Source organism: Aspergillus sclerotioniger (assembly GCF_003184525.1).
Source record: "Aspergillus sclerotioniger CBS 115572 chromosome Unknown BO94scaffold_7, whole genome shotgun sequence".
Taxonomy (NCBI): Eukaryota; Fungi; Ascomycota; class Eurotiomycetes; order Eurotiales; family Aspergillaceae; genus Aspergillus; species Aspergillus sclerotioniger.
In genome coordinates, this window is record NW_020290997.1 from 996,530 (window position 1) to 1,007,873 (window position 11,344).

Consider the following 11,344-nt stretch of genomic DNA (forward strand, 5'->3'; position numbering starts at 1 on the left):
ATCATAGTACGTGAAAGATGCAGATCTAACAGACCACATCGGTCTAGAGCTGGAACATTTGCCTTGGCTGCAACAGATGCAATGATCAGTGTTCAGTGCTCGGTCTTCTGGCCGTAGCGAAAGGGAGACCTCGCATCATTGAACGGGAAGCATGACAGGGAGCCGAGAATGAGGTGAGAGGCAAAGCAAAGAAGATTTGTAATCGAAGCAATCGCATCAGGAAGAAGAAAAGAGGCGTATCTGAACTCTAACAAAAGAACGCCACTGCGGCTGCTCGGAATCCACTTCCGCTCTTCCTCCCAATCCTTTTCGTCTACCCAGTCGAACTATCCCCTGCATTATAGTGTGCTAGATAAGTAAGTAGATGTCAACTCTCAACACCCAACCGGCAGGTGGAAAGATGCTGCTTCGGTCCACTGGTAGCAAGCGGCTAAATCCCATGGTTTATTCCCAGCCCAACCCACCGAGACCCGTGGAACCGGCTTATCTGGAAAAGCATCTATCTACCTACCTCCTAGTCTTAAGTATCAAGGACAAGATAGCCATGGGTATTCGCCCCGGATAGCTGTCGTAGTACAGACTAGAGGGAAGAGGGTACTCTGTACGGAGTACCTAGATAGTATCGGGCGCAATGTCAGCCTCATTCATTCTTTGTGCGTCTGGGGCTCGAAGAGAACCTCATGACTGTTATGGTCGGGCAAAAGGGCACCCTGAGTCAGTTACGGAGGAATTCTTCTCTATTCGGATTATCTAGTAAGTAGAGAAGAAGTTTGGCCCTTGGAAGATCCAGACTCGGAGATGAAGTGAAGCCGTGAGATTGTTTGGATGGAAAGAAGGAAGGTGGGGGAAGGCGGCGGCCGTCATCTGCTCATCACGAGGCAGGCTCGCTTTCACGTGGCCGATCGCTTGCCTGTTTCGACCATTGCCTCATCGCCTTTTTCTTTCTTCTGCTTCTTCCTGCTCTTCACTTTTATTCTTCAGTTCAGTTCCTATCGCATCTCCATCCACACCCGTCCATCTCATCATTGGCACCGTCTTTCCCCTCTCAAATAGTGCGGTAGTAGAAGGCGATCATCCCCACTCAGACCCTGCGAGAGAACAGACCGTCTGACTAGTACCTACACAGTAGGTACGTAGGTATATACTATACCTACGATGCAATTGTTTACCCCTCCTCCCACCAACCAATCTATCTTGCCACTCATCTCTCAGCCACCTTTCTTTCCATCCTTGCCCCGTGTTTTGCTGTTCCACCCATTTTTTCTGTCTCTGGTTTCACTCTGTGCTACCGGGCAATCTTGCTCCTGCGTCACTGGCCCAACATTTCGTCAGCCTTGCCCTTACCCCACTTCCCTGCAGCCTCGTCTCCCGTCTTCGAATCCTCCATCTTCCATCTCCCATTCTCCTCCTAACGCCCCTCTTCATCTCAACAATTCTTTCGTCGTTACCCTACCAGACACTTCACCCTGCTGACATCTGGAAGCCTGTGTAAGCCACCTTCTTCATGTCGACGTACATCTACAGAGAAAGAGACCGCGAACGGGATTGGGACGAGCCCCGTTCTTCCTCCGTGTCTATCAAGCGTTACGTCATTCCTTCCGAGGACGATCGTGAGCGCGATTTTTTCTACCGCCGCGATGACCCTGGGGATCGAGAGCTGGTTATCCGGCGCTCAGTCGACCGCGAAGATCCTGTAATGGTTCAACGCTACGAACGCGATATTGACTACGACTCGCGTTCTTATGACTATCGCTCCGAAAGGGACCTCTACGAACGTGAGTACTACGCGCCCGAGCGTATCCGTACCTATCCCGCCCCCGTTGTCATCCGTGAAGCTCAGCCGGTAATCATTCTTGAAGCTCGAGGCCCGATCTACCTCAACCCACGAGAGTCCGACTATGATATTGTCCGTCGGTCTGAAGTGGACAGGGAGCCTGGGGGTTATTACTACCATCGCCGTGTTCGAGAATACGATGACGAACGTCGCAGTCGACGTGAACTGAGTCCCAATGATTCCGTCTCTCAGACCACCCGCCACCGGGACGACCAAGAAGCCTACAGCAGTGACGACAGCATGGTTTACATTCGCAAAGAAGTCCGGGAGTATGATGACTCCCCTCATCATCGACGACATCTGGCCGAGGGTGCTCTAGCGGGCGTTGGTGCCGCAGAACTGCTCCGCAATCACCACAAGAAAGAAGGGGAAGAGGTATCAGGAGGCATGGGCCGTTTGGGTAGAGACATAGGTGCGGGTGCCCTGGGAGCTGTTGCGGCCGAGGCAGTCTCGCGCGCTAGGGATCACTACCGCAGCAAAAGCCGGCATCGCTCCCATTCATTTGATGATGATGACAGGAGGTCTCACTCACGTCATCATCATCATCACCACCACCGTCATAGCCGCAGCCGTCGCAGCCGCAGCCGTTCCCATTCCCACTCACGTGCTAGAACACTTGCAGAGCTCGGCTTAGGTGCTGCTGCCATTGCTGGTGCCGTGGCGTTGGCGCGGAGTAAATCGAATTCGAACAAGGACCGACGGAGTCGCTCACGTCATCGCCGTGCCTCCAGCTCACGCAGATCTGTAAGGGGCACAGATGAGGAGGGACGCAGCCAGTCTCAACGCAGGAAGCACATGGCAGAGGCTGGCTTAGCTGGAGCAGCTGTAGCAGGTCTTGTGGAGAAAGCTCGCAGCCGTTCCCGCTCTCGCAGACATGAGTCTCGCTCGCACAGTGCAATCAGGAAGGCCCTCCCTGTGGTAGCAGCTGGGCTTGGGACGGCTGCTGCAACGGGGCTTTACGAGAAAAACAAGGAAAAGAAAGAGGAGGAGTCGCAGCGCCGAGAACGTCGGCGGTCGAGGTCTCGAAGCAGAGCACCATCCGAGGCGTTCCCTGATCCGACGAGGGACTCGCCGGGTTTGATTGAATACGGCGATCGTCCGGTCCAGGGGAGCATCCCTGCTGCCAACTACTATGGTCGACCCATGAGCCCGCACGGGTATTACTCTGATGCTTCCGATCCTGTGGCAAGCGGCGCTGCAGGTTTTGGCTCTTCTAGGCATCGAGCCCACAGTCGCAGTCGTAGTCGCAGCCGGGGTGTACGATACAGTAGCGAGTCATCTGATTCCGACAGAGGCAGCCGTACGAGACGCCACAGCCATCATGGCAGGCACCGCAGCCGCTCTCGCGATATTGCCGAGGCCGCTTTAGCCGCCACGGGGGTAGGATATGCGGCTCACAAGCTTTCACAACGAAACGAACGTAAGAAGGCCGAGAAAGAGAGAGACAGACCTGGTAAGCCAAGATGAGCTGGATGGAGCCCACGGCGTATTCCCAAGCTGACGGCCTTATCCTAGAATCCGATGAGGATAGACGCCGAGAGCGAGAACCATATGACGGCTCGTATAATCACCTGCCCTATGCGCCGTCTCCTGCAGCAGTGCCCCAGCGGATCGATGACCACCAGTATTATCCGAACAGCAACTATTTCCCACCACCTCCTGGGTCAGCCCCTCGGCCAGACCCGGCACCCTACAGCCCAGCCGACTATCCACCCCCACCTGGCGCTGTGCCACCCCAGTCATACGATTACCCTGCTCGCCCAGGCCCAGGCCCTGACACGTACGCTCCTCGGCCCCGGAGGGCAGATGAAATGGTGAGTGCATCGACCTGTCCCCGCCCCACTGCCCAAGATCGTGCATTTGATGGTGGGTTTAAGACGACCGCCGCTAGCTGGATGCCTGCTAACATTGTCGCTCAGGTGTAGAAGCCCAGTCGCCGTTGAGGACCCCCCGTGCAAGGAGGCGACGGATGCGCGCTACCAGCCAACCGGCCGGGCCAAAGTCGGTGGTCTTTGATCTGAACTTAGAACATGAACAGCAAAAGGATCTCGGATATGAAACCGATGACAGTGACTCGACCATTGAGTCGATACATGGGAATCGTCGCAGCCGCCCTCGGCCTCGCCGGCACTCATCGTCCGAGCCCTATTCCTTATACCAACGTAGCGATCCGCAGTCTAGTCCACAGGACCGCCATCATGCAGGCGAGTCTGATTCTGATTCGACAATTGACTTGCCTGATCGGTTTGACTCGCAGGGCCGGCTGCTGCCCCAGTCCCGCGATGATCCGTTGGCAGGTCGGCTCGAGCAGCTTCTCAGGGGATTTGACCGAGTCTTTGCGTAAACTCTATCGTTGTTGCTTGCTTTTTCTGCTTTTCTTCCGGGTAGCATGCTGCTTTGATGACGAGATAATGATGAATGATGCGAGATGATTGGACATGTCTGCTTTACGAAATTTCACGCTTTTTAACGGCCTCATGCAGCTCCCGAGTGCTTTGTTTTCATGTTTCTCAATCGTGCAGTCAAGCTGAAGATTGTCGGGCCTCGGCCGGGAGATCTTGCAGGATGCGATAGATCTCTCCGTCCACGTAAATCACAAGCCCAACCGCCGATCTCTACGTGCGCTTTACATCCTTGTTCCGGGAAAGGAAAATGCCAATGGTCCTCCTGCAGGCCAGGTGGTACATAAACCAACGGAGCCATGCATCCAGACGGGTCATTTCCCTTGGATATACGTAGTATCTGAGTATCTACATCGTACATAGATAGAGACAGCCCGACTGGAATTCCTCCGGGATCGGACTGGCCACAATGTGACGGATCGTCCGCCACCCCCCGGCAGGCAGCCAAAAGCAGGCAACGCCCACCCCTGCGCCTCCCAGCAAAGCACAGAAATAAATATACCACGTAGCCACAATTGATCCCACTCCTTGTTTCTAGCCATTCCCACGGAATTTACTTCCTTGGAATTGACTGCTTTTTCTTCCTTTCCTCCTGTCTGTCTACTCTATGTAGATACTTAGCCCCCCTCACCGTAAAGTAACCCAGAGTCAGTAGTCAAAAACCAACTAGGCAAATCAGCGGTGAAAGGCAACCCCGACCCAGCCCGAGCCCCAGTTTCAAAACAAACATCAACACCTATCTAGGTATCTACCTACCCACCCACCTGCACTAAACCCCCCCAACCAACACCTCCGAGACTAAAGAGTGAAGACTAAAGCGTAGTATGTATTGACATGGCATGATGCTCAAGCACAACACAAATCAAAAAAATTATTATAAAAAGTTAAATAACTTAGTCTAGCACATGTCATGTCATTCATTCATTATTAGCCAATTTACTTTCGCTCTCTCTCCCCCTCTCTTTTTGTGTGGGGGAGAGAGAGAGAGAGAGAGAGAACCATGTGTATGTATGTAATCGTCTTCATAACTTATGCATACATAGCGAGGAATAATATATAACTCACTGAGTATGGATACGCAGATAGATAAGTAAGTGGGTAAGTAAGTGGGTAAGTAAGTAAATACCAGGGTCTACCCACCCACACTGCTCCGTGCCCTGTGCACATCCCTCGGGGACATCAATCACTTTACGTCTCATCTTTGGGTGCAGGGCTTGCTCGGGGTTAGTTACTACTACTTCTAGCGCTGCGGGTTTATTCGGAGGGAGGGAGAGAGTAGTGTGACTTGGGACTATGGATACACAATGCATAGTGCACAGTACAGTAGTAGGTACTTGTTGTAGGTAGGAGGGAGGACACAGTAGATGAGTACGTTCCGGGGGGGGGGGGGGTAGTAAAATGAATGAATGAATGAATGAATGTACTGCATGGCACAAATGCTCCTTTCCTTGAGGGGAAGGAAGGACCTACTTAGTAGTGTGTGTGTGTGTGTGTTATGGTGGCCAGCTGATTGGAGGGCGGGTAAATTACAGAGGGCCAGTTTGTTTTTGTTGGGCCGAGGGGGAGGATGTACTAGTACTAGGTAGCTAGCAGGGAGGGGCTACCTAGGCGTTGTGGTTGCTGGGTTGGAGTGCTCAAACAGGTTACTGTCTATGTATACATCATTTGGAAGGATGGGTATGACCTAAGTTCGAAGCAAGTGCTAGTAAAAAGAATGCCGGTTCGTCTTGTATACAGTCAATTATATTAACTGCCAAATGGCATAGCAAAATAAGTACTAGAATGCGACACAATTCACGCACCTGATAATGGGATATTATGTACACACATACATAGATACAAAGCATGGAGCAAGAGCCAGCCATGCAGAAGCTAGAGAACGACGCGTGCACCACCATCGGCACCCTCTAATCAAACAAGCTCCCATCCAGAACGACGCATTTCAAGCAACAGAAAACAAATCCCCAAAAGTGTATAGTGCGCCGTGCTGATGCATACATAACGTCTTTTAAACTGTGCCGTTCTCCATGCTTTTGCTGCCGTTTCATGATGAAATATCAGGTCGTCACACATCAGTTGGGAAATAGACCAATCGCTAGGTTTCGAAAAATAAAAATTCCAAACAAAGGAAAGACGTTAAAGCAAAAGCTTACTGTCATACGCAGTGTCCATTGACACCAGGGCGGCCTTGCGTCCGTTGAGGGCTACTGTAGGAGCAACAATCCAACAAAGCAACGGCCACCCGGTCATTCAGTCCCGACGTAGGATCGAATCACATTCGGCCAGACGCCAGGGACGATGACAAGAGGCCCACAGACCGCCCAAACGGAAGCCAACACGATGAGGTATTGGAGAAAGACACAACCGAGAAGCCAGAGGCCATGCAGTCACGATCCGCTGTCGCGAGCCACTACAGCATCACGCCGTGAATGCTCGCTTGACGAAACCAAGGGCTTTCCGCACCGTCTCGAGGGATCGGTGCTCGGACTGGTCGGATCGACCACCGAGTGTTTGGTGGAAGTACCTAGGCCCAGAGATCTCGACAGTGTCATTGTTCCCCGGGGCACGCTTGCGATCCCCGTCCCCCGTATCGTTGTCCCCATCAGGGACCACCTTGACGCTCGAACTGACAGATGCTGAGTGGAGACGGGAACTCAGAGGCAATTGATACTTGACCACGCCACGGACGATCAAGTCAAATTCATGCTGAAGCACCCGCTCCCACCGTTCCGTCCCGCCTTCTTCCGTCTTGTTACCGGGACGGGCCAGCCGGATCTGCCCTTTCGACGTTGAAGAGATGTAGTTCCATGGAGACGGCTCGAACGACAGAGGAGAGTCGAACCGGAAGACACGACCGAGCAGCATCGTCTGCGGATCGCCCGCGGGATCACTCGGGATGGGATCAGTGCCCTTGTCGACGCCCCCCTTGGCGTTCTTGGTGCGCACAGACAGCGTTGCATTATTCGACTGACAACTCGCATCGCCCGCACAGCGAGCCAGGCGAGCCATCTCGGCGCGTCGCCGGCTTTCCTCCACCCGGGGAAACGGGCTCGAGTCGGTGTCGCGCCACAACTGGTCTGTGCCAACAAACCGACTTTTTGCGAAGATATTCATATCCATATCATCGATGGTCACAGGGAAGAGGTTCGGATTGATGGCCTGCACGTTCAGATCCAACATGATCTCCTGCTCGGACGCCAGAACATTCTCAATGTTCAGGATTTCCACGTCCACAAGGGCCTTGGTGGAAGCCACCACAAACGATGTCACGCCACCGACGAGCAGGAAGAGCAGAAGACTGATGAGTACACAGGCACCGTAGCGAGCAAAGTACCCGCGCTGCCGCTGTTGCATGTATTCCATTTGGCGGAGACTGGCACTGTTGGGGCGCCGGCCACCGTGACGGCTCCGGGTCACCCGTGGGGACCCGACCAGCGGCGTCCGCTCGTCATCTGCCCCCTCGGCGTCGAAATCGTATCCGTAACTATCGTTCGACTTCTTGGTCCCGCTGATCGTGCGGTAATTGGGACCCGCGCGAGACCCCGGGTGTCGGGATTGCCGGTACCCACCGCCAATGAAATGGCGCGGGGACTTGAGGTGTGTCTGAGACTGAGGGAATGGCGATTCGCTATCGAACAGGGACGGATATAGGTTGTTGTTGCGGCCGAAGCGTCCGATATGATGGTGACGAGGAGTGTGGGTGCTGCCGCCATCGACGCGGGAGTGGCTGCGGGCACTCTCTTCACCGGGATCGTCCGCCGCACTGGTGAAGGTATTGTTGGTGAACTTCATGCTGCGCTTGCCGGTCACGCTGTGATTGCCATCTCGGATACCCGGGCGACTGCGCACTGCCGCCAGCTGCTCCACCTGACTGGCCATCGAGGTGGCACTGGGTGTCCGGGAATGGTACCGATTCTGCCGAACCGGGTAGGGGTCGGGGGGGTTGGATTCGTACACAAACGTTTCGTCCGAGTCGGAGACATCGGCTTCGTCCACCGCGCTGGCTACCTTGGCTTCGAAGATATCCGCTTTGGAGGAGGCCGCACCGCTGGCCAAAGTCGCCGGTTTGCGCGTCCGCTTCTTTTCCTTTTTGGGGCGGATCGTCTCCGTGCTGGGCTTCATGCGCAGGGTGCCCGAATCCACGCGGCCGGTGTTGCCTCGGTCTCCGGTGGCCACAGCCAGAGACACCTGAGGAATAGAGCTGACAGTCTCCGTCTCGACAATCATGTTCCGCACCGACCCATCCGCCGGTTTGGCACGGGGACCACCACTCAACGACGTCGAGGATCGCTTGGGGAGGAGGGCGTTGGTCCCGCGGGGACCTGACGCAGCATGACGGCGATAGCCCTCCATTGGCTCGGAGCTCTTGTTCCCCCCACTATCGCTACCACTCTCATTATTGATCCGCGAAGCCTTGGGCGTGGCGTCTTCATCGATCTTTTGTAACTGAGATTCCTCGCTCAGGGGGCGGTTCAGGACGGTATCGGTCGAGGGGGTGGACTGATCACTGGCCATCTCCTGGACGGTTTCCAGAGCCGACCCCTGACCGTTGACTCCCCGATTCACGGGACGGGGGGCACTCCGGTCTGGCTTCGCCGCATGGTCATCGGGCAGAGGCCCCGACCGTTTGATGGAGGTATTCGGAAGGGTAGGTTCCTGGTCCGACCGCCGTGTTGTGGCCCATAATGGCATGGTGGACTTGTCCGGACTGGGAACATCGGAGAACGATTCGGCATTGGGGGGTGGGCTGAGGACGGGAGGTCTGCTGTTCTGGGACAGCACTCGTTGCACGACGGTGGCGGAGGGGAGCGTGCCCGAACCAGTATTGGCAGTCGCGATGGAACGATTCGGGCTGCGGTCGAGGCTGCCTTTGCGGGATCGCGAGGAGAGACGAGGGTTGGCACCAGAATTGCGCGGACGACGAGAGGACCGGACGGGGGAGGACTCGCGGGAGGATATAGCCGAGTTGGTGGTCGAGGTTGAGGCGGCGCCAGGAACCGCATGCGAGAATTTAGGCAGCTGTGACGCGGCGGAGCCCTGTGCTTGGGATCTAAAGGTTGAACGTGGCACTTCCATCATGTCACTTTCACTGGCAGATCGGCGTGGTGCAGACAAGGCAGCCTCATCACCGTGGGCTATACGAGATCCACCAGCGGTCCCATTGGGATAAGGTGACCTCCCGGACTCCGCCGCCATGATCTCTGCCGAGTCAGAGCTCGCTGACTAGACTTTCAGAAACCACGAAGTCCGAGAGGGAACCAGGGACAAGGGTCCGTACAGGGGGAAAACGGGAAGAAAAAAAGAAGAAAAAGAAATTCAAATAATGAAGTATCGGTGAGCCACCAACCGGCGGGAAACCCGGGACCAAAGGGGAAAATGAAGAGAAAACAAAAACACACAGGGTGTCAGGAGATTCGGGGCTCGAAAAACGGCGAGAGCTAAGTGGCTGCCGTGTCGGAGGGAGGACGGTGGGCGTCTGTTTGTCGTACCAAACCACGTTACACAGTCAACAGAGGGCGAGGGCGAATGGACGATAGCCACATGCTGCTGCTGGCCTTAAGATTACCGGATGGGGGAGGAGATATCGAATATCGACACTGCGAGGAGAGGGAGGGAGGGGAGGGAGGGGAGGGAGGGGTGGCGGTGGTGGTGGTGGTGATGAGGACGAGGGGAAGAGATGCAGCGCAGCAGCCACGGCGCGGAGGGAAAATGGGAAAGTTGTTGTTTGGCCAGGACTTCAGGAAACCAAGTAATAATCCAGGCAGACCGAAGCCGTCAACGCGGGCGCAGCCGTGCACATAACTCGATCAGAAGACGGTGAGATGGAACGTCTAGAACAAGCACTGAGCGCGTTAGCTCACGGGGAGGAACGGTGTCGATCCAGAGAGAGCCAATGTCGGGTTGGCTGGAGCGAGGCGTGCGGGAGGCGGACGGTTGTGGATGGCGGATGCGATTGGGTAGCTGGCGGGAGGAATGGCGGACGACAGGCAGGTTTTCGACAGGCTGTCAGACGCAAGGAATCGCAAGGTCGGACAGAATCTTTTGGCTGTTCGCTCGCAATTGGAATTGAGGCCGACCGAAGGCGGAATCCGTCAAGCCATGGATGCGCAGTCTCCAGCCATCAAGCGAGCTAGTTGTTTGTTTGGTGAGAACTAAGACCGTACCGAGACCCGGTCGCCAGTAACCGGGGCATCCAGCAGAGTCCAGCAGGGCCCGGCAATCGACGGTCAGGCAGGACTAAGGCCGTAGTGGACGGGCTAAGGCAGAAGAAAGAAGTCGGAATCGAATCGTCGAGGGGGACCCGATCGGCCAGTCAGGGGAGGGCCCGGGTGAGGCCCAATGATAGCTGCCCACGTCAAGGAACGGGAAGTTCAGTTCAGTCCAGGCAGCCTGCGTGTGGACCGCTGCTGCACTGACCAGAGAAGGGTGGGTGGGTTGATGCGAGAAGAGGGGGAGAGAGAGGGGAGAGGGGAGAGGGGAGAGAGGAGAGAGAAAGAGAAGAGACGAGAAAGAATGGAGAACAGAAGAAGATGGATGGAGCGAGGAAGGAAAAAAATACCCCCCAGACAGAAACCGGAAACCCAGAAGGAAGCCCCGAGGGGGATTGTGGATAAGCAGAGACTCGAGAGAGATGTTGGTGAAGTCAAGTAAGTGAAGCCGAGCTGAAACTGGCGCCGAACCCCGGGAGCTGCTCGTAAGGTAGCCTCCCTCGTACGGGCGGTGACCTCCGCCGCGGTAATCTTACGGGCAACTGGGCGGGTGGTGACCATACGGGGCCGTCACAACAGAACCCATCTTTACCATCATGATGACTTCATCCGGGCGGGCGTTCCTTCTTCCCGGGCATTTCCCTCATCGCGCGGAGGCACCCACGTGCTATAGTACATAAGTAGTACTGTGTAGTATTATTCCCTCCCTCCGTGGCAAAAACACCGCCACAGACCCTCCCAACTCCCCAAGACACGCAAGGACCAACAAGCAGAAAGACCAACCCAATGTGTTTGCCAAACCAGGCACCCAAATCAGAGCAGCGAAACAGGCACCCGGCCAGCCATGTTTCAGACGTTTGGGGCTGGCCATGTGGCAGCACTGACGGTCATACACGCTG

At 55.4% G+C, this 11,344-nt stretch overlaps 3 protein-coding genes across 3 annotated transcripts; 1 reads left to right on the forward strand and 2 right to left on the reverse strand.

The window, feature by feature from the left end:
• Nucleotides 1-1,504: 1,504 nt before the first annotated feature.
• BO94DRAFT_460694 (DUF3824 domain-containing protein) lies at nucleotides 1,505-4,178 on the forward strand (the record flags this gene model as incomplete). Its single annotated transcript, XM_025607891.1, is given in 3 exon segments — nucleotides 1,505-3,287; nucleotides 3,380-3,753; nucleotides 3,768-4,178. The coding sequence occupies 3 exon segments, from the start codon at nucleotides 1,505-1,507 to the stop codon at nucleotides 4,176-4,178; spliced, it is 2,568 nt and encodes an 855-aa protein (XP_025470068.1).
• A 2,216-nt stretch (nucleotides 4,179-6,394) lies between these two features.
• On the reverse strand, nucleotides 6,395-9,882 carry BO94DRAFT_370254 (putative phospholipid metabolism enzyme regulator). Its single transcript, XM_025607204.1, has one exon. It carries the CDS (start codon nucleotides 9,430-9,432, stop codon nucleotides 6,655-6,657), a length of 2,778 nt encoding a protein of 925 aa, XP_025470069.1. The 5' UTR covers nucleotides 9,433-9,882; the 3' UTR covers nucleotides 6,395-6,654.
• Nucleotides 9,883-10,488: 606 nt separating this feature from the next.
• Nucleotides 10,489-11,147, reverse strand: BO94DRAFT_370252 (uncharacterized protein). The gene has a single exon (XM_025607203.1). The coding sequence runs from the start codon at nucleotides 11,004-11,006 to the stop codon at nucleotides 10,608-10,610; it is 399 nt and encodes a 132-aa protein (XP_025470070.1). The 5' UTR covers nucleotides 11,007-11,147; the 3' UTR covers nucleotides 10,489-10,607.
• Nucleotides 11,148-11,344: the final 197 nt, after the last annotated feature.